This window comes from Haliotis rufescens, unplaced genomic scaffold, assembly GCF_023055435.1.
Source record: "Haliotis rufescens isolate VD_foot unplaced genomic scaffold, xgHalRufe1.0.p SCAF_11, whole genome shotgun sequence".
NCBI lineage: Eukaryota > Metazoa > Mollusca > Gastropoda > Lepetellida > Haliotidae > Haliotis > Haliotis rufescens.
The window spans coordinates 21,273,088-21,297,720 of NW_025963791.1; the positions used below are offsets into that span (position 1 = coordinate 21,273,088).

The following is a 24,633-nucleotide window of genomic DNA, read 5'->3' on the forward strand; positions in this document are numbered from 1 at the left end:
GTTTACTGCTGGGACACCGAGTTCCCAGAGACTCTTGTGTGATAGATGAAGCCAACATTTATCAAAGAAAATACCTGCTTGTAAAATATATTTGCCACTAGAGCGCTCTACATGTTATACACCATTTTAAAGGTCTGATCCTATGGTTTATAAATATGAAAGTTATGTTTTTCACATTATATAAAATAATGCATTTACGACTGAATTAAGTTCGTTGTAAATAAAAAATGTAAGCTAACACATTGTTAACATCCAGATTAAGGACCAAGGAAGCGAAAACTTGACGATTTTCGGCAAATATAAGATTTCATAAAATCCACTTACCTATTTCTGTTTTATTTTCATTGTTTACGTAATTGGAAAATCATTTTAAAAAGAATTATACCCATTTCCCGATAACAGCGGCTGTCCGCTCAGTAACAAGAAGAAACACCCCCGTTTTCGAGGCTTCGTATGAATAACACGTTCGTCGAAGAATGGCAAATGACACATCGCTGGAAAGCTTATTCCTTTATCTGCACGCTCGTAACATCGGCTGGTTTTTTTCGTAGTTATAACAAGCGAAATCATTGGATTAAAATTGGTTTCCAATGACGCTTTCTCGTCGAAATCTGCTACAAGTTTTGTGATTGGTCAATTTTGAGCACGTGACCTAAGGCAGTCAATCAAATTACAGCTGTGATACCAAGCTCATGTTTGATAAATTTCAGAAGCTGGCAAAAGGTTTTTGTTAAATCGTGTTATTCTGAACGTTTTAAGCAGGAAATCACGATATATATTAAAAATATGGAACTTCTTGAATGTATCGTGCTAGGTTACGAGCTGTGACAAAGATTTTTCATGCATATATTTTTGCATTAAACATCGTGTCCGAGCCGAGAATTCAAGGCGACGAAAGCCGATATGTCTTATATTACACGCGATCGCACGAAAAGATGGACATAAAAACTTAGGTGTAAGCTTGATTACTTTTAGATATATTTTTGTTGATTTTATTTATTACTTTGTATAATATATTTAAAGATTTGTTTAAAACGTCTTTATTTTGCTCTTTGACATGTTCGATGTGGACCCGTTTTCGAAATGTGTGTCCGACAATTTTATTTTCAATAACATCGCGGAGAAATAGTGAATAATTTTTTAATTTATCGATTAAAAATTATAAATTGAAATGGAATACGTATTTCAGACATTGTGAAATGTGATAGATTTAATAAATGAATGATATTACAGGTAGGTCCATAAAAATATATACTATTTTGACGTGACTACGGCTTAGCTGGTTAACCCGCTTACGGTGTCTGGGGACTCAATGCTTCTTGGCCGAAAACCGGTCTACGGTGTTGAAAGAGTTAAACCGCTGATCATCTATAACGCTCATCAATTATTTGGACCCCGAAGGTAGCGTTGTAACGAGGGATCACTGTATTTTCTTTCAGACAAACGGAAAGGTCTCAGTTTACTAATTGTAATGGCTGTTTCATTGCGTCAACACTGACGCAGTAGAAAATATTTTTAGCGTATTTTCAATTATTTATGCGTCAAATACGCAGGTTTTCTGCGTCAGGGCGAACCCTGCACAGAGAAGGGGGAAATTTTGACTAGCCAGTGGGGACATCTACTTTATGTTTTAGCAAGCCTTTCGTAATTTGAACTGTCCACAGGCCAATGGGCCAGCAGTTAAATCAACCCCTGGAAGTGGAAGAAGTCCAAGATGTTGACAACTTTGGTGAAACCCATGAGCATGAGTATGATGCTGACAAACCTAGAAACATAATAAAGGTTTGTTAAAAGAAACCCATGCTACTGCGAGCAATTAATCATTCATGATTCTTCAAACAAATCCTGCAATATTTTACCTTTTATCAATTACAGTAAACTATGGTTAAAACAAACTCAAATGGACCACTAATTTTAATTCGTTAGGAGCGTAGTTTGTCATAAGAATATGTACAACACAGATAGAGCCAATGGGCAGGACCAAGAAATAGTTCGTTATCTACGTCAGTTCGTTATAAGCGTGTTCGTCATAAACATAGTTTACAGCATATTGCTCATATAAGAAGGGAGAGGTGCACAAAAATGTCTGAACTAAAAACGTCTACAGGTGGTCTAGATACTATAAGTAAATTTATATGAACAGTATGCCTAACTCATTTGTGATATATTTTCAACACATTTACTTGAACTGCCGTTCCAGTAATCACCAAATGCATCCCTCCTTTTCCAAATAGCCACATCCACATTGGTTGTACATGTACCAGTAGAAGGCACAGTGATCTAGGTGGGCCTGAGTAGTGTGTCTGTCTCATAGCAATGCCAGATCCATGTGATTATAAATACAGATTTGCCCTGATTATGACCCTTCGTCAGTTGGCACCCTTGTCTGCCCATGGGTTTCAGTGGTAAAGATCTACGACCTACATCACATAGGCCTTCTGCCCACATGAAGCTAATGTGCTGTGACGTAACAGAAATAGTCTGTTTAAAGCAGCATCAAACCCAGCTCACTCACTCACTCACTGTGTCAGAGCTTGCATGATTAGACTGAATTCACAGTGTCTGTAATTTCAATCAGCGAGTTTCTTGGGGTTCGCTTGTACCAAATTATTACTGTTGGAAGTTGATGAAAATATTACACAAAACTGCAAAAATGACCAAGAATGTTTCTTTGCAAAATTGGGAAATGTGTGTCCTTTGAACGTGCAGACATTGGATATGTAATCTCACCTTACATATGTGCATTTGTCACAGAATATCTGTTCCTGCAGTGAACCTGTTCCTTTCTACTATTTTTCTCCAGGGGAATTTTTCCCATGGAACAGTTTTCACTTTGACATATTTTCCACAACCAGGAAAATGTATTCCCCCACATTTCTCAAAGTGTTTAGGTCTGGAATAAATTTCCTAGTGTAAATGGCCCCTAACTCTAACCCTAACCCTGATCTATAAATGTAATCACCTGGACCTTAAATGAGTCTCATCGAATCACTGAAAATGTGCTCAGTTTCACAGGGTGAGATTAATTTACATGTATATTGGTACCGGATGAAATAAATTCCATGTGGAGCTGATCATTGTTGACATGTTAACATGCAAGATGACATTACACAATTTTTTTTTCAATATACCGTAAGGGGAAATGTTGTCTTGCAGTATTGTGTACAAAATATGAAAAGAAAGTTGCCTTGTTGGCCTATACAAAATTTTGCGCTCCAAATCTCAAAATGATTACCATATTCAACGTAATAAGCGCCCAGGGCGCTCTCAAAATAAGGAATAGGGGGCTCTTATTAGAATATTATTTTGGGGGAAAAAACAGAGTTGAACGATAAATTTCGTAGTTTATGCTGACAGCCTGAAATGTTTATTTACGACAGATATATTTTTCCAGAATTTAATTGCCCATAATTAAGGGTGCATATAACACACGAGTGCGTATTATATGCGAATAAATAAATCTTGTGTACATTAATCAATTGGAAGGGATGCTAATTGGGATTGTTCAATAGCCAATATATCCGTGGGCGCTTATTAGAGCGGGGCGCTTATTAGTCGAATACGGTACACCTTTAGTTGTTACGCTAAGTCATTGCTAATAATGATGTCAACTTTAAATATTCTACTTGACTTATTTAAATCAACTCTTTGAGACAGTGCTGCAAGAGGACCCACAACAGAGCTTGTAGAGTTACCTCCCCTCAATAGCAATTTACTGCTACAAAGCTATCAGGCCAGAATATCTGACAAAATGTCTTCTGGAATAACATTCACCACACTGCTTTTACTTTTTTTCATGTTAAGATCAATTGTGGTGACATGAACTCTGTCATATTTATAAAGTCATGAATCTTAAACCTTTTAACTTTTCATTAGATTTTATAAAGGGCTCTCTACGAGAGGTTCATCAGTTACTTTATATATTTATAAAACATTGTATAGTATAATGCATGATTTTCCCAGTAATATATAGACATATTTATTTCTTCAAAAATAACCTGAACAGTTTTTAAAAAAAACTCAATGATGAACATGGAGTTATCAATTTGGGGGAGTAAAGAGTTATCTCCCTTAATTCTCCCTCACGAAAGATTGTTCACATAGTTGACAAAATTAGCGCCAGATAGCATTAAGATTTAACTTATTATCGTACAGTTAGGATTGGTACATACTTAATTTACAGATTAATTGACACTTCTTTTTTTTATGTGGGAAGTTCTGCATGGTTCATGAGAGCTGAAAGGTTTTGTACGATTAGGATGTACCATTGTGCAACTAAATATTCATCTGGTAAATTCTTGTTATGAGCTTATCATAATGAGTTCACAACAGACAAAAGATGTATTTTCTGTGCAATAATTTCATGTGACAGTTAGATCTAGGGGCAAACTAAAACTTGTATTCTCCTCTACAATACAGGGATGTTTGTATCATATTCAAATATTATATTTCACAACTGATATATATGACGTCCTTCTCCTTACATATGTATTTTGATTCACAACCATCCTCCTAAGTCCTTGCCACTTGATATAGAATCATGAAATATTGCAATGATTAATTGAAAGATAGCTTCTTGTGTTCTAATACTTAGAAAGTGGAAACAAGCTATTCCGCTGATGAGGAATATTACTTACAGTAATGACAAAAATTGCAGGTAATTCCGGTAATAATCTTCATGAGGCATGGCCCAGTTGGGACTACGTAAACTCACGTTTCAATGATCTCACCCCCTGATTCTCTCTGACCCATCTTCATGATTCATGGCCCAGTTGGGACTACATAAACTCACGTTTCAATTATCTCACCCCTCACGATTTAATGATCTCACCCCTTGATTCTCTCTGACCCATCTTCATGATGCATGGCCCAGTTGGGACTACGTAAACTCACGTTTCAATGATCTCAACCCCTGATTCTCTCTGACCCATCTTCATGATGCATGGCCCAGTTGGGACTACATAAACTCACGTTTCAATTATCTCACCCCTCACGATTTAATGATCTCACCCCTTGATTCTCTCTGACCCATCTTCATGATGCATGGCCCAGTTGGGACTACGTAAACTCACGTTTCAATGATCTCAACCCCTGATTCTCTCTGACCCATCTTCATGATGCATGGCCCAGTTGGGACTACGTAAACTCACGATTCAATGATCTCACCCCCTGATTCTCTCTGACCCATCTTCATGACGCATGGCCCAGTTGAGACTACGTAAACTCACGATTCAATGATCTCAACCCCTGATTCTCTCTGACCCATCTTCATGATGCATGGCCCAGTTGGGACTACGTAAACTCACGATTCAATGATCTCACCCCCTGATTCTCTCTGACCCATCTTCATGATGCATGGCCCAGTTTGGACTACGTAAACTCACGTTTCAATTATCTCACCCCTCACGATTTAATGATCTCACCCCTTGATTCTCTCTGACCTGTCTTCATGATGCATGGCCCAGTTGGGACTATGTAAACTCACGTTTCAATTATCTCACCCCCTGATTCTCTTTGACCCATCTTCATGATTCATGGCCCAGTTGGGACTACGTAAACTCACGTTTCAATGATCTCAACCCCTGATTCTCTCTGACCCATCTTCATGATGCATGGCCCAGTTGGGACTACGTAAACTCACGATTCAATGATCTCACCCCCTGATTCTCTCTGACCCATCTTCATGATGCATGGCCCAGTTGGGACTACGTAAACTCACGTTTCAATGATCTCAACCCCTGATTCTCTCTGACCTACCGCTATTGTACATAGCCCAGTTGGGACTAAGTAAACTCACGATTCAATGATCTCACCCCCTGATTCTCTCTGACCCATCTTCATGATGCATGGCCCAGTTGGGACTACGTAAACTCACGATTCAATGATCTCACCCCTCACGTTTCAATTATCTCACCCCTGATTCCTTCATGATGCATGGCCCAGTTGGGACTACGTAAACTCACGATTCAATGATCTCACCCCTCACGTTTCAATTATCTCACCCCTCATTCTCTCTGACCCATCTTCATGATGCATGGCCCAGTTGGGACTATGTAAACTCACGATTCAATGATCTCACCCCTCACGTTTCAATTATCTCACCCCCTGATTCTCTCTGACCCACCTCTAACAGGCATGGCCCAGTACAGACAATGAGTTACAAGTGTCACTAGTCAAGTGTACAGAATTTTTAGGAGCTAAATGGGCTTGTACACCAAGGCCAAGGGCTGTTCACGACCATTACGCTGTACAATACTGTACACCCTATAGTGTGTTCACAAGTTACAAGACATATTTTTGGGGAAATATTTGTGTACAACAACTAAATCTATCATATGACCACAATCAGAATTTCAATATGGTTAATTGAAGTGCATCAAACTTTATGAGGTTATGATATCTGTACCAACCGACCGACCTACATGACCAAGACAGTGACTAGCCAATCAGCTGGCTAGATTCTGTGGTGAGTACTGATACTATGTAAACTCACGTTTCAATGGTCTCACCCCTAGATTCTGTAGTGAGTACTGATACTATGTACACTCACGTTTCAATGGTCTCACCCCAAGACTCTGTAGTGAGTACTGATACTATGTAAACTCACGTTTCAATGGTCTCACCCCTAGATTCTGTAGTGAGTACTGATACTATGTACACTCACGTTTCAATGGTCTCACCCCAAGACTCTGTAGTGAGTACTGATACTATGTAAACTCACGTTTCAATGGTCTCACCCCTAGATTCTGTAGTGAGTACTGATACTATGTAAACTCACGTTTCAATGGTCTCACCCCTAGATTCTGTGGTGAGTACTGATACTATGTAAACTCACGTTTCAATGGTCTCACCCCTAGATTCTGTAGTGAGTACTGATACTATGTACACTCATGTTTCAATGGTCTCACCCCAAGACTCTGTAGTGAGTACTGATACTATGTACACTCATGTTTCAATGGTCTCACCCCTAGATTCTGTAGTGAGTACTGATACTATGTACACTCACGTTTCAATGGTCTCACCCCAAGACTCTGTAGTGAGTACTGATACTATGTAAACTCACGTTTCAATGGTCTCACCCCTAGATTCTGTAGTGAGTACTGATACTATGTACACTCACGTTTCAATGGTCTCACCCCTAGATTCTGTAGTGAGTACTGATACTATGTACACTCATGTTTCAATGGTCTCACCCCAAGACTCTGTAGTGAGTACTGATACTATGTAAACTCATGTTTCAATGGTCTCACCCCTAGATTCTGTAGTGAGTACTGATACTATGTAAACTCACATTTCAATGGTCTCACCCCTAGATTCTGTAGTGAGTACTGATACTATGTAAACTCATGTTTCAATGGTCTCACCCCTAGTCCAATCAAACAAAATTGAAATCCAGTTCGTAAACTGTCGTGCAGATTTTGGCCGATTGCAGGATTTACAAAGCATGTGCACAGCCAACTCGTTGTCAGCAGATATTTTCCTAATATTTTCATGTTTTTAATCAAGGTGCTCACGTGATTTGATGCACTTTACGATGTAGGACCCGTTTCATCACAATATATATCTTGATTATCGATTAGATTGTCTTGACTGGGTGCCGCCATTTTGTTTGAAGCAAATGCAAGTGATACGAAAGATGGAATCTGATTGGTCCATAGGAGAGGCATAGGAGGGACATAAAAGGTAATAGCCACTGGTGGCACTATGATCGAGGCCAGGAATTCCAGCCTAGTTCGTCAAGGGTGGAAACTGGACTTTTGTAGTCAGTTAACTCACTTGTCTCGGGAAGATGGTTTCAATGGTCTTACCGCTAGATTCTGTAGTAAGTACTGATACTATGTAAACTCACGTTTCAATGGTCTCTGGGTTGGTAAAACTCTTCCTCCTCTTCTTGGGCACATCCTGCTGGTCGACCTAGAAAGTATGAATACAGATATAAGACATTGGGTAGGTTTGTCTTTATATATTTGTACCACTGTAAAAGATTATGTAGCTTATCCTGGCTGACTCTGCACAACACTAACTCTATGAGCCAACATCAGCACTATGGCCAACATCAGCACTTTGGGCCAACATCAGCACAATGGCCAACATCAGCACTTTGGGCCAACATCAGCACTATGGCCAACATCAGCACCATGGCCAACATCAGCACTGTCAGGCAACATCAGCACTATGGGCAACATCAGCACTTTGGGCAACCATCAGCACTGTCAGGAAACATCAGTACTATCGGCCAACATCAGCACTGTCAGGCAACATCAGTACTATCGGCCAACATAGCACTTTGGTCAGTTGTAACTCACTCATCCTCATGGTTATTTGAATATTTGCAACTACCACCAAGATCTGCACCCAAGACAACTCCACTCAGATGGGTGGCCATTATCACTCAGTAGGACATAGGCAGTATAAAACTTTTGTCAGTAAGGTAATAATTTTACTTAGTTACAGGTTATAACATCTTATTTAGGCAGTAAATGGTGTAACACAGCAACATTTTTAGTTTTATCTGTTTTATTCTGCCTTCAACTTTTCACGGAAGTCATATTTTTCAAAAGAGCTTGAACCAACCACCGTCTCAATACTAGTTAAAACAAGGCAGCATAGATAGTGGAACCTACAATGTGTAAATGTTTGGTTGCTAAATTAACAGTAAATTCTTATTTCACACAAAGTAGTATTTCATCTTTATTCCTTAATTCTTAATGATAAAATTCCGACCAATCTTACGCTTATGATATTGTTTTTGAGTCCTTTCACCCTAGATAGTAAACAATATCAGGACCCTTATGCTAAGATGAATTCAATTCCTAATGTCAAACAAAAACAATATTCATGGAATACATTCAAGATCAAAAGCTTTTCAATGACAAACGCTAAACAAGAAAGGTAAACAGTATAAGACATATTAAAACATGGCGTGATATATTTCAACAGATATTAACACATAAACGTACAACAGTGTGAGACATTAAATGCCCTTGGGCCAGAAATCTGTGAAAAATACAAATGCAAATATGTGCACATGTCTATTGCCTGGTATATCTGAAGTATCTACAGGGTTGAAACAGCCTTGAGGGTACGGGATCAGGGTAGGTAGGCTCACATGTAGGTTACCCCAGCCACTAAATCACTTCTAAGACTAAGTATGTTGAAACAGGCACTGGTTATCTCATGAAAATACAATTACATGGCAGAAAGAATGTTTTGAAGTACAAGTGAGCGAGCCTGATCTTGAGAATTGTCCCTGAGTGACTGACAAATAGTTCCACGTCTTCTGTTCCTATGAGGTTTAGCATCATAAAGTATATCATTAACATACATTTGTAAGTCATAAATGTGGAGTATGGGTTAAGGATTATATTTTGGTCCTTAAGGTCATATTTATTCAATCTATTTTTATGTTGAGAAGATTTGATGTAATAAATAGTTTTGTCATATATTCCAAATAAAAAATGGCCTCAGATTTATCTATGTGGACGTAAGTTGAATTTCTTTCAGATGCCATAGTCCAGCTAGCACACAGCTGAGAATTTGTAAACCGCGGACCTTCAGAGTATTGGGTACTGGTGACCTTCCGACATGCATTGGGTACTGGGACCTTCCGACATGCATTGGGTACTGGGGACCTTCCAACATGCTTTGGGTACTGGGACCTTCGGACAAGCATTGGGTACTGGGGACCTTCCGACATGCATTGGGTACTGGGACCCTTCTGACATGCATTGGGTACTGGGGACCTTCTAACAAGCATTGGGTACTGGTGACCTTCTGACATGCATTGGGTACTGGAACCTTCCGACATGCATTGGGTACTGGGGACCTTCCGACATGCATTGGGTGCTCCGGACCTTCCGACATGCATTGGGTACTGGGACCTTCCGACATGCATTGGGTACTGGGACCTTCCAACATGCATTGGGTATTGGGGACCTGACAACAAGCATTGGGTCCTGGGGACCTTCCGACATGCAGTGGGTACTGGGGACCTTCAGACATTCAGTGGGTACTGGGGACCTTCAGACATGCATTGGGTATTGGGGACCTGACAACAAGCATTGGGTACTGGAACCTTCCGACAAGCATTGGGTAGTGGGGACCTTCCGACATTCAGTGGGTACTGGGGACCTTCCGACATGTATTGGGTAGTGGGGACCTTCCGACATGCATTGGGTACTGGGGACCTTCCGACATGTATTGGGTACTGGGGACCTTCCGACATGCTTTGGGTACTGGGACCTTCGGACAAGCATTGGGTACTGGGGACCTTCCGACATGCATTGGGTAGTGGGGACCTTCCGACATGCATTGGGTACTGGGGACCTTCCGACATGTATTGGGTACTGGGGACCTTCCGACATGCTTTGGGTACTGGGACCTTCGGACAAGCATTGGGTACTGGGGACCTTCCGACATGCATTTGGTACTGGGGACCTTCCGACAAGCATTGGGTACTGGGGACCTTCCGACATGCTTTGGGTACTGGGACCTTCGGACAAGCATTGGGTACTGGGGACCTTCTGACAAGCATTGGGTACTGGGACCCTTCCTACATGCATTGGGTACTGGGGACCTTCCAACAAGCATTGGGTCCTGGGGACCTTCCGACAAGCATTGGGTACTGGTGACCTTCTGACATGCATTGGGTACTGAGACCTTCCGACATGCATTGGGTACTGGGGACCTTCCGACAAGCATTGGGTACTGGGGACCTTCCGACATGCATTGGGTACTGGGACCCTTCCGACAAGCATTGGGTACAGGTGACCTTCCGCCATGCATTGGATACTGGGGACCTTCCGATATGCATTGGATACTGGGGACCTTCCGACATGCATTGGGTACTGGGGACCTTCTGACAAGCATTGGATACTGGGGACCTTCCGACATGCATTGGGTACTGGTGACCTTCCGACATGCATTGGGTACTGGGGACCTTCTGACAAGCATTGGATACTGGGGACCTTCTGACAAGCATTGGATACTGGGGACCTTCCGACATGCATTGGGTACTGGGGACCTTCTGACAAGCATTGGATACTGGGGACCTTCCGACATGCATTGGGTACTGGTGACCTTCCGACATGCATTGGGTACTGGGGACCTTCCGACATGCATTGGGTACTGGGGACCTTCCTACATGCATTGGGTACTGGGGACCTTCCGACAAGCATTGGGTACTGGGGACCTTCCGACAAGCATTGGGTACTGGGGACCTTCCGACATGCATTGGGTACTGGGGACCTTCCGACATGCATTGGGGACTGGGGACCTTCCGACATGCATTGGGTACTGGGGACCTTCCGACAAGCATTGGGTACTGGGGACCTTCCGACATGCATTGGGTACTGGGGACCTTCCGACAAGCATTGGGTACTGGGGACCTTCCGACATGCATTGGGTACTGGGACCTTCCGACATGCATTGGGTACTGGGACCTTCCAACATGCATTGGGTATTGGGGACCTGACAACAAGCATTGGGTCCTGGGGACCTTCCGACATGCATTGGGTACTGGGGACCTTCCTACATGCATTGGGTACTGGGGACCTTCCGACATGCAGTGGGTACTGGGGACCTTCAGACATTCAGTGGGTACTGGGGACCTTCTGACAAGCATTGGGTACTGGGGACCTTCCGACATGCATTGGGTACTGGAACCTTCCGACAAGCATTGGGTACTGGGGACCTTCCGACAAGCATTCTGAGACCTGCATCACTTCGGGCTTTCCTCCAACATAAGCTGACACGCCGTGATATAACTGTAATACTGTTAAAAGCAGCGTTAAACGCAACTCACTCACTCACTCACTCACTCCGACAAGCATTGGGTACTGGGGACCTTCCGACAAGCATTGGGTACTGGGGACCTTCCGACATGCATTGGGTACTGGTGACCTTCCGACATGCATTGGGTACTGGGGACCTTCCTACATGCATTGGGTACTGGGGACCTTCCGACAAGCATTGGGTACTGGGGACCTTCCGACATGCATTGGGTACTGGGACCTTCTGACAAGCATTGGGTACTGGTGACCTTCTGACATGCATTGGGTACTGGAACCTTCCGACATGCATTGGGTACTGGTGACCTTCCGACAAGGATTGGGTACTGGGGACCTTCCGACATGCATTGGGGACTGGGGACCTTTCCTAATCCAGAATTCACACCCAGATTGTACAATGTTAACATATTAATATGTTCCTCTTTTTATTCAAAATCACAAAGTTCTCAAAATTAAGGACTTGAAATACACACTGGCAAGGGCACAATAATAAACAGAATGCACTTTCGAACTCACATCCAAATGATATAATCAGAAAGACAAGCAACACAAACACTTCATATTGTATTTATCTAAGGATGACAGCTGATAGCTGAGATGGGGTGGTTACCAGGAAGCCAAGAGCGCCTGTATCTATTGTCAGATTACACACCATCTCAGCACTGGGGTGTCCTTCTGTAGGGGCAGTTTAGCCTGTCAGGGGGTAGATGGAGAGAGAGGGGATCATCTACCCCGGTATCTAGGGGGTTAAAAATGTGTGGGGGAGGGGCTGGGGGGGTGGGTGGGGGGTGGGGAGTCTCCTGAGGGAGTAGATGGAGAGGGGAGGCTACTACCCTGGTATATAATACAATGCTTAGTACAGGTTGAAGCTTCTTATGTGCTGAACTCTTCTCTTAGAGTATCAAGTGTATGGTTTTAGCAGTATTCCAGCAATATCATGGCAGAGGGACACCAGAAATGGGCTTCCAGCAATAAAAATTAACTGTTTGGTCCACTAGTCCTTATAATGATAACACAGCAAAACCCTTAATAATGGCAAATTTCAACTAGTCCTCAGCATGATGAGCAAACACTTTAACCATATATATAACCTTATAAGGCCACCCCGCTAAGAATGGTGAAGGAGCGGTACTGATGTCTAGCATTGCATCATGCAGGTACTGAGGATGGCATCTAGGTTTTAAATTTGTAGAAAAATGATTTGATGTAGATGGTTCAAAAACAACTTAGTCCGGAAATCAATGAGTTTCTTATCTCCATTTGACTTCTCACAAAGTTGAATCACGTTTTGGCAACACGTCTATGCACATGGAAAAATGATAAGCACCACCCCTCTACATGGAAATATACTGCAATCAGTGATGGATTAGGTTCCAGATTTAATGTCCAGCTACATAGGAAGTGGTAGACAGCAAACCATCCACAAATATTTCATCATGATCCAGATACTCATAGAAAACAAAACAAATGACCATGATTATCTTTCCAAGAATACAAATTCAATATTGAAAAAAATAAAACATCGTACAAAAATTAAGTTTTGCCTTCTTTACGTTTTCATAGGTAAACAGAAAAATATACAGGTGATTGAAGAAAAGTACATGTAATTAAAACTAGCAGGACATTGATTGGTTGGTTTGTTGTTTAACGCCGCACTCAGCAATATTCCAGCTATATGACGGTGGTCTGTAAATAATAGAGTCTGGACCAGACAATCCAGTGATTGACATCATGAGCATCAATCCATGCAATTGAGATCGATGACATGCATCAACCATGTCAGCTAGCTTGACCACCCGATCCCGTTAGTCGCCTCTTACGACGAGCATAGTCGCCTTTTACGGCAAGCATGGGTTGGTGAAGAGCTATTCTACCCTGGATCTTCACGGGTCAGCATGACGTTGAAGTAACATTGAAGGAACAGTGCAGGTAGCATGTATACAATACATCAAACATTTAAATATCTTTACAGCAAAGTCAGAGAATGAAAATGTAGATACAAAAGAGAAAAACAGTGTCATAAATTTTAAACAACTAAATAAGGACACAAACTGGAAAAAAAACACAAAAGCAAAGCAAATATTATCTAACTTGAGAAATTAAAATAAAATTCTATAATGACAAAAAAATATAATTTGGTGATAATTTAGCAAACCATCACCCCACTGACCTGTTTTGGTATAAGAATAGTGTCATCGTCATCCTCAGAGGAATCCGAAAGTTCAAGCTTATCTGGGGATTTAAATTTCACTTTTTTATCACGTTTCATTAACTTCTCCATAGTTGAACCATAACTGCTTGAGCATGGCTAGGCGTGAGATCCGTGCCGCCTCCTGAGAATCACTGTTACTAAGCACATGACTGACACCTTCGAGGGCCCCTTCCACACACATAGAGCACGGCCCACAGACCACGGAGCCGTCACATCCCGAGGGAGCAGGATTTACAATACACAACTGGACTACAACAAACACTTGGGTGGTGAAATATACCCCTTTATAACAACAAACCGATAAGCTCATGGAAATTTATCACTCTTAACAGTGCCACTTGAAAACTTGATAAATCTACACCACAAGGGATGCACTCACGTCTAAGGATACGGGTTGAAATACTTCCCAACTTCCAATCTGAAAACTCACTGAACGTCAAGTGACTTAATTTGTTTTCAATGTCATAAAATTATGGAAAAAAAAGACGTGCCATTGGCCTCATTTATGGGTTTACCTGTGCAACAGTTTAGTAAGCTTTTGATTGCGTTCGTACAAACACTCTGTGGAAATAAAGTTTATCAAGAGCTCTGGGCAAATAGTTTGGGTCAGAAAGCAGAATGTAATCAGGAACACTGAGTTCTAGCAAGTGACAGTAATAGGCTATTTATCTTAATCTTAGTTGCAGAGTCAACTACCCCCAAAGGCAAACTACTGGAGCAAGTACACTCAACTCAAAGTGAATACTTTGCAGACTGTAATACTTTTATTGTAGTTTCCCTCAGACACAATGTAATCATTTACTATGTAAGCAACTGTTTGTACAACAAAAGCTCTCTTTGTACTGAATGGTCCAAATAAATACTAAAAGCCATATTTTATACCCTTGAAAAATTGAGTAAATTTACTTTCTATATGGCAACAATAAATTATTAGATTGTCATCCAATTTTATCAAAAATGTGAGTTAGGATCGAGGCATTTCAGTTTTTTATGTTTTAATTTTATAATGATAAAAGCACCAACAGTTAACACATGTGATTCACATGTAATCATATATTTGATGGGACTATGTTGATCGTGTATTTTATTTAAATAAGGTGAGTGAGTTGATAAAACACCGTTTTAAACACTATTCCAGTTATATGACGGTGTGTCAGCTTTATGTGGGAGTAAGGAACCGAAGTGATGCAGGTCTCAGATGTTTACAACTTCAGTGAAACCCAAGAGCATGGGTATGGTGCTGACGACTATAGGAACATAATCAGGGTGAACCGGGATTCGAACCCACAATCAAAGGTTTCTGGCATGCCCAAGGGACGCAACTCTGCACAGCGAATCGCGGCGCCTCGGACAACTGGACCACCCTTGCTCCCTCGTCATCACATAAGGAAAGAAGGAAACACATATGGTGATTTTCTTTGTCTGCAGGTTCTTGGAGATGTTAGATGTGAGATGAGGGTGATAATAATCTTGTAATTAATGTATGTGCCAATATAAGCCAATTTTATTTTACAGATTAAAAATAATTAAATTATTGCTGAAAATAAGGCCAGACAAAAATAAATCCTATTTTTTACATGAATCTGACCTTCCTTTTGCAGAAGATATAACAAAGCAGAGATTGAGAATATGCTTACCCGGTATTTTGAAATCTACTTGTTTGAATTTTTGTGCTAGATTTACATCAATCACTTCTCTAAAGTTTCACTCAATTACACTCAGAACAACCTGTACAGCATTGATTATCATACCTCCATGTCAGAATGATGAGATCTGATTTGTTCACATGATCTTGATAAAGTATGATACATCCCACCTGGGAGGGAAATACATTTCTGAGCAAGAGGATAAATCCCTTATACCCCATCATGAAGAAGACAGGCTGCATGTGGATTTCTGAGCAGGAGCATAAATCCCTTATGTCCTGCTTCGAAGCAAAGAGCTGCACACTTTTTCCAAAGGAAGTCATGTGACATAGCACAAGTTAGCCTCTGCTAAATCAAACAGCTGTTTTCTATCAATTTTCAAATTGTTTTATTTCTTTTACAATGGCAGATTAACACATTGGGTAAGATAATCATGTAAGGTAAGCAGTATCATATGGGGTACATGGTGTTTTATGCATCCCGGCTCGTGGTATTAAACCTAACGTGGGACGCATAAAACCCCATGTACCCCTTTTACAACAACAAACCAGCATGTTTTAATAGGACATTGTAAAAGAATTGAAACAAATTCAAAATTGAGATATTGCTATAACGTATATTGTGTCTGCCTTCTACAAGATATTGCATGTCTACTCAGTGGATAGGAACTATTTAACATCCCTTTACTTACTTACTTACTTACTTACTTACTTACAGAATAAAGACTTACTTACTTACAGAATAAAGACTTACTTACTTACTTACTTACAGAATAAAAACTTACTTACTTACAGAATAAAGACTTACTTACTTACTTACAGAATAAAGACTTACCTACTTACTTACTTACAGAATAAAGACTTACTTACAGAATAAAGACTTACCTACTTACTTACTTACAGAATAAAGACTTACTTACAGAATAAAGACTTACTTACTTACTTACAGAATAAAGACTTACTTACTTACTTACAGAATAAAGACTTACTTACAGAATAAAGACTTACTTACTTACTTACTTACTTACTTACTTACTTACTTACTTACTTACAGAATAAAGACTTACTTACTTTTCTTAGATATGTTTGTTTTGTTCAGTTCAGTTTATTACCATACATAAAACCTGGGGTTATATGTTTTAGTTTTACAGCGGTGACTTGTAGTCCCGTCATGACAGGGCCAATAAGGAGAAAAAGGCTTGCATACCTAGGTTCACATTAGTACACTGAACACAATGCTAAATACCTCTGTACCCACTGTATAGTCAGTCCACTGTAACTTTGCTGAACTACGAACTAATGTGACATCCAGCACACAAATATCACAATGGACTTCAACTTGTTAATTTTTTCTATGAGAAGTTTACTGAAATGTCGCAGAGAAAGAAGGAAGAAGTTGAAATATATCGATCAACTGTCGTCATGGATACAACAGCTTCGAAACTGCCACAAAGGCTACACTTTTAAAAAAAAAATTCCTGGATTTATTCCAGCTTTTCCACACAAGGTGGTTTGAAATAAAAATAAAAATAAATAGCTGTCAATCATTTATTTATTTATACGAAAGTCACGCTGCTGTGGAGTTAAAACTGCAGCCGGCTTCTTGAATCACTGATAGTGCATCTTCCCGAGGCAAGGGAGTTAACTGACTATAAAAGTCCAGTTTCCACCCTTGCTGAACTAGGCTGGTATTATGGAGTTACATTTTGGCTGGACTAACGAGTCTATGCATAGTCCAATCAAAATCGCGCACGGAAATCGAAATCCAGTTCATAAACTGTCGTGCAGATTTCGGTTGATTGCAGGATTTGTAAAGCATGTGCAACGCCAACTCGTTGTCAGCAGATATTTTCCAAATCTTTTCATGTTTTTAATCAAGGTGCTCACGTGATTTGATGCATTTCGCGATGTAAGACCCATTTTATCACAATATAGATCTTAAGTCGATCAGATCGTCCTGACTGGGCGCCACCCATTTTGTGTGTAGCAAACGCAAGTGATACAAGAGGTGGAATTTGATTGGTCAACAGGAGAGGCTTAGAAGGGACATAACTGGTAATAGCCACTGGTGGCGCTACGATCGAGCCCAGTAATTCCAGCCTAGTTCAGCAAGGGTAGAAACTCGACTTTTAAAGTCAGTTAACTCCCTTGCCTCAGGTAGATGCTGATAGTGATGTAGACATGGAACTTATATATAATATTTTATATTGTATAAGAGGGTCTATATCACTGGTGGGACACATTATAAAAATAAATATTTTAATGTTTACTTTATTTCTTTATGCTTTTCAGTAAGGTGGTGGGCCTGTGAAACGAAAAATAAAATATGTCTGGCCTTAAATATATAGAAAACACACAAGTTTTATGTGTCTTTGATATATTATCATTGTATTCAAACCGGGTTTTTTATGTGGGAATTAGTGAGAATCCATATCAGTCACTGTATAGTTGATCAGAGATATCACAGTACACCATTCTTCTGGGTTGAAGTGAAGGAAGAGACATAAAATGTAACTACATTAGGTGTTCTGCATGGCCCTGAATGGTGAAAGCTATGTGTGCTTTACATCAATGTCATTATATTGAAATATTAAATATTCCAGGAAAACTCATTTATTGAAACATCAATCTTCCTGTCATTTCACTGGTTGCACATGACACCATGGTCATGTCAGAGTCCCAAACTTAGAAACAAAGGCCAGTTTCCCCCATTTAAACATGTCTGATAATTGTCATACCAATATTTAAAAATTTCTGTAACTTTAAAATTTTACATTTCCAGTGGGCAAAGAGGTCCTTATCCTACCTTGTCCCCTCTCCGGGTTAATCTAGAATTTTAAAATTAGAATCGCAATGGAAAGAAACCAATATTGAAAATGACTAAAACATAATATTGCTGTTTGTTTGACTGTTTGTTTGTTTAACCCTGCACTCAGCAATATTCCAGCTATATCTGTAAATGATCAAGTTTTGACCAGACAATCCAGTAACTGACATTATGAGCATCGGTCAATGCAATTGGGATACAATGACATGCATCAACCAAGTCAGCAAGCCTGATCACCCGATCCCGTTAGTCACCTCTTACAACAAGCATAGTCGCCTGTGACGGCAAGCATGGGTTGCTGAAGACCTATTCTACCCCAGATCTTCACGGGTCAAACATAATACCAAAAGAGCTGTGTGCATGTAATTCACTGTACAATCACTGAACTACTCCAACTAAAATGAGAAACCAAAGTATCAGATTATTCCATTTTTCGGTACCCGACCCCCTATTACCCAACCCTACTCGGGTACCCACTGCAGGTCTCAAGAGTTGGGAACAAAATGTCTGATTGGTAATTGTTTTACCACAGCTCTTGCTAAGACTATTTAGATATATGTATTAAACAATCACATCATGCGCACACGGAAGTTGACTGAAGCTTTATCTTTACTCAAACATTTACAAGTCAAAAGGAATGTGTGCATTTTTACTCAAACACATACAAGTCAAAAGAAATGCGAGCATTAGCGACTTGTAGTGTAACCACAAGGCTGTAGTGAGTTTTCGTCATTAAACAACATATCACATGACTAACCACGGGTCTGGGTAGTCCTGTGGGTACCCGGGTCCTACTCAGGACCCACCCGACCCGAGTTACCCATCCCAGGCCTACTACAGTCACCCTTCTATTTTGGTTGAGTTCGTTCTCTCTGACTTCCTCAAGCATAGATTCCCCTGAAGCAAATCTATAAAAGTTTCTGCAGAAGAGAGTGTTTAAAAAATTTCAACCCACAAAGGGCTACATATATTACAAAAGAAGATACACGGTTTTACAAGATTCAAAAGATTGCATCTTAAACACATACAACTTGAGAATTGACACCATTAATTTATATTACAAGTAGTGGGGGACAATTATGCTGTTTGAATCATTAAAACTAATCAATATTGTACACTGCATGTAACATTATTCAAACATGATATAAGTGACATTTTCTGTTCCCGAAAGAAATAGGAATTCAGAACAAATCGATAGTTGATTTTCTTCACTCTAACATTGAAATCCCATCTGTGAGGTTTGAGGCTTCAGATAATGTGCAATGTTTTGTCATCGATCAGTAAAATTGTTGGAAATGAATTTAAGCAGTCCACATGTTGCCAGCCTGTGAGTCCATTGTCTTAAGTGAGTGAGTGAGTGAGTGAGTGAGTGAGTGAGTGAGTGAGTGAGTGAGTGAGTGAGTGAGTGAGTGAGTGAGTGAGTGAGTGAATGCGTGAGTGTGCACGTGCTTGTGTGTGTGTTTGTGTGTTTCTCTGTGTGTCTTTCTGTCTCTGTGTGTGTGTCTGCATGTGTGGAAACAAACAACTCGATTTAAATTGTAAAGGAGCCCAGTGAGATAGGAAGGAACTTGTGTAAAATCTAGACTTACTTCATTTAGGGTTTTGCATTATAGAAAGGGCTAGGCAGAAAGGAAAATTAATATTCAGGGACTGTGAGATCAACTATATGTGTGTGTGTCTGTGTCTGCTTGAACTAGTCTGGACTTCATCGGTTTTACAGTGTTAGCCCCCCCCCCCCCCCCATGAGATACAATGCCGCAGGTTTAGGTCTGTGTTTTAACACAGTATGAGTCAACCAGTCCTTGTTTTAGCTCCTTAATGCTGATCACCAGGCAGGGTAACAACAAGCCCCATCTTTGTACTTGTTTAAGTATGACTCGGCTGGGGATCAAAACACTGACCTTCGGCTCTCCAGGCAAACACTCTATCCACTGGACCACGGCCTTTTCAATATGGGAAATATCAACCAAGACTTTGAAAATATCATTTGGGTGTTTCAGAAACATCAAGCTGGGATGTCAATGTGTGGCAAGGTGTATGTCCTGACATTATGTTGATATTTGCTGATCAGAATATGTGGCTATAACCGTTCACAGAATGGATGTTCCTGTAACCAGTTATCTGCAGGATTTGATGTGGGAGAACATTGTTTTCAGTCAACTTTTCAACAAGGTGTTCACATGATTTCTGAGTCATTTTGATGTTTGGAGTCAGAGCTCCATACATACACGCATCGTTATGTTCAAACATATGAGGGGCAGTCGGGTAGCCTAGTGGTTAAAGGGTTCGCTTGTCATGCCGAAGACTCGGGTTTGATTCCCGACATGGTTACAATGTGTGAAGCACATTTCTGGTGTCCCCCGCCATGATATTGCTAAAAAAAGCCCACTCACTCACTCACTCAAAACATATGAGAAGGATGCCACACACATTATCTAAGCGTAACTGAAAGACTACAATGATTTATTCAATGGCTTATGAAGTCATATGTCAACTTGAGACATCATTGTGTTACATAATTAATCATATTTATCTCCTCGTCAAGGTGCAAGGAGATATATTAATTCTAGATGCTGATATTGGGTAAAACAGTTTTGTTTACCAGTACCATCTTGGTTTATATCAATGAAATTTAGATAATTCTTTTCTTTTCACATATAATATTATGCTAATTTTATAGTCATGATTAAGCAGGAAAAAACCCTGAGTTTGACTTTTGATAATAAGGATATTAGGTTTACTTTCCTCAAAATGGTATTGAAGTTCACTGCTAACAAGGGCTTTGAAATAAACTGCCAGTTAAAAGAAAGTGTACACTTGAAAACTGGATCTGACAAAAACATTACAAACGTTAGATTGAAAACTGTCACTGAAACACTGCAAGTTTCAGGTCCAAAACACAGCAATGATACCCCTATCAAATAGAACACCATCGCATAACCATTTCTTGTTTGTTTCTTTTTCAGCTACTATCAATCATGGGTTTATCCATCTTTTGCCTTTAAATTTACATATTAACATTCTTTCATCTTTTTGTGTTTACACTGAGCAGGTCTTGACTATTCATCTGTAACTCAAGGCACTAATAAGCATGTTCTCACAGTCTCTGGAAGTAGGTGCAGAGTTGCGTCCCTTAGGCATTCCAGAAACCTATGATCATGGTTCCAATCCCAGATTCAATGTGATCATAATTCTACGGTTGTCAGCACCATACCCGTGCTGGTGGGTTTAACCAAAGTGGTAAATGTCTAAGACCTGCTTCACTTTGGGATTTCCTCCCACATCAAGCTGGCATACCGTGATATAACTAAAATACTGTTCAAAGTGGCATAAATCCCACCTCAGTCACTCAACCAAGTCACCGAGCCTGACCACCCAATCCATTAAATCGCATCTTACAACAGGCAAGGTTGCTGGAGACCAATTCTAACCCACAATCCCCATTTGGGTTACATACACTTCCAGGCAAAGATAGCATACTCTTGAAAACTGGATTTGACCCATAAATTACTAACATTTTCAAAATGATACCAGGTTACAGTTACGCAAACAACTCAAACTTAAGGAGAAAAACACTCCTATGACACCCATATCAAATACACCATCAAAGAACAATTTCTAATCTGTGTCATTATTAGCCACCCTCAAGCATGGGTGCATACTTTCTTTTACCCAGCAGTTTAGTGAAAAAGAAACAATTTTAAGGCGAATACCAACTAATACACAAAAACATTCAACACAATGAAAAAATCATCATGAAAATATGGTATTACGATAATAAACATAAAATACAGACCACATTGTCAAAGAAAATAATTAATTCAATTATTTGAATTAGTAATAATAATCCTTTAGAAAAACAGAGCATAACAAACATAAACTCAGACAATATAACCTGCACAAGATTTCCAGATGGCGTCCTTGTGAGTCCATTGGGAGGTTTTCCGTTCCGATTCTTCGTCGTTTTACTCATCTCAGTGACACTGCCCTCCTCACTGTCAGGCAGAGCAGTCCTGTCCCCCCCATTACTGCCCCCCTCCCCCGAGTCCCTCTCATCCTGTCCCCCAGGCTTCATGTCACCTCCCTCTAACCCAGCATCCACCTGAAATAACTCCAGATACCCAACACAATGGACGTCTCTGGGCAGGGGTGTCACTACATTGAAATGTCTCAACTCTTCAACGCATAAGTCGCCTGCACCGTGCAGCAGTAATCCAACCGAGCATGCTCAGAACAATGCAGCTCGCGCAATAAATAACTACATGATATCCCTTTCATGTTAAATCTTTTAAAAAGTGTTCATTAGACCCCTGCATGAATGATAAAATTCCTCTGAATTAATCCCCTAATTCCACAATTGTGGATTTTTCACATCCTGTTTGAATAAATTTCGAACTGATTTACACATATCGGTCCAAGTCAGACTGACGTAAATTTTCCTTTGACATCCCAGCAACCAAACAAGTTTTAAACAATCCTCTTATATCCTCCCTCAATGCACTGACTGGTGGCGGTGCTTAGAAACCAGCCTATAGTGTAAGTACTCCTTTATAAAGTCAGGTTGTCCCAGGGGAAGATAGTTCAACAATAGGCCTGTCTCTTCTTGTGTTCATTTTCTTTAACATCACCGAAGAGTCCCTGCCTTTTATTATACGACCAGAATGATAAGAAACACTTATTAAGAAATATGCGAAAAATAAATTAATTGACTGCCCCGTTTCTAGGGGACAGCATGAGCTACTGAACAAAAGATCTGCGTGTTTGTACAGTCAATTGTTAAAAGGGCGGACTGATAAGGGCTGCCACCTATACTGCCTGACAATTCAGACCACATAAAAACATTTCTTGTGCAATGTGGGGTAAAACTTTACATTATTGACATAACATGAATTGAAATGACAAACTTATGTACTGGGCCATTAGCTACTGGCTCCGTCAATATTGAGATTGGATGACTTTGTAGATATTATTATTATGATCATGAATATCACTGCCATGTTATGTAGATAATGATCGTAAGTATCAATGGCTTCTTATGTAGATGTCATGTTAATGGTGAGGTGAGGTGAAATGGGGTTTAACGTCGCGTCCAAGATTATTGCACTTATATAGCGACGTGCATGCACGTGTATGTGTGTGTGTGTGGCTGCTTGTACTAGTCCGGACTGATGCCAGTTTATAGTGCTAGCACACTGAGATACCATGCCGCAGTTTAACATGAATACCCCACTCAGAAACAGTATACTGACTCTGAGCAGACCAGTCCTTGTTTTAGCCCCTTAAAGCCAAGCGCCAGACAGGGTAACAACAAGTACCATCTTTTAACGTCTTTTGGTATGATGTGGCTTGGGATTGAACCCTTGACCTTCCTCTCTCCGGGCGGACGCTCTAACATTAGACCACGGAGGCGGTCGTCATGATAATGAGTAATACTGGTTTGTGATGTATAGATAGTATTATACTGATTATAATGAACATGAGTATCGTCGCTGATTTTCAGTGGTCTTTTCATCTAATATTTTGCATTTTACACCCTATGGAATCTGTTTGGGTGGATAATTGAGACTGGTTATTCTCTGGCATTGACATTTTATATCATTGGCTTGATATGTCAGTACTGACTCGTAATGTTTAGATATTATTATAATGATTATAATGTATATCACTGGCTTGCAATGTCGATAATGATTTGAGTAAATCCTGACTTGTGATGTGTAGATATTATTACAATAAACATGAATATCACTGGCTTGTTATGTCGATAATGATTTGAGTAAATCCTGACTTGTGATGTGTAGATATTGTTATAATAAACATGAATATCACTGACTTGTTATGTCGATAATGATTTGAGTAAATCCTGACTTGTGATTTGTAGATATTATCATAATAAACATGAATATCACTAGCTTGTTATGTCGATAATGATTGACTATCACCACAATCAAATACCTTTTCGAAAGTGTATTGTTCACACTATAGGTCTTCAGAGTGGAATAAATTTTGGAATGCGATTTCACCTCATCCTGATATATTCAAGTCTGCCTTCAACAACTGATGTGGGGAACCTGGGTTAGAGTTGAGCCCCAGCAACCTTTGCAGGTTTGTCAAAGGCGACCAAATTGATTGGGTGGTCATGCTCAGTGACATGTGTAATTGT

General features: G+C 40.2%; 1 protein-coding gene across 5 annotated transcripts in view; it reads right to left on the reverse strand.

Annotated features, from left to right (window-relative positions):
• Window positions 1-24,633, reverse strand: part of LOC124137224 (WD repeat-containing protein on Y chromosome-like) — a 93,208-nt gene that overhangs the window by 62,785 nt on the left and 5,790 nt on the right. For 3 of the 5 annotated variants that reach the window (XM_048392406.1, XM_048392405.1, XM_048392403.1), the window contains exon 3: window positions 7,850-7,914. In XM_048392406.1, coding sequence (XP_048248363.1) covers window positions 7,850-7,914 — 65 coding nt within the window. Of the gene's footprint in view, window positions 1-7,849; window positions 7,915-13,959; window positions 14,158-22,368; window positions 22,476-24,633 lie in introns of those variants that run through there. The other 2 variants (XM_048392408.1, XM_048392407.1) reach the window with 2 other exon arrangements.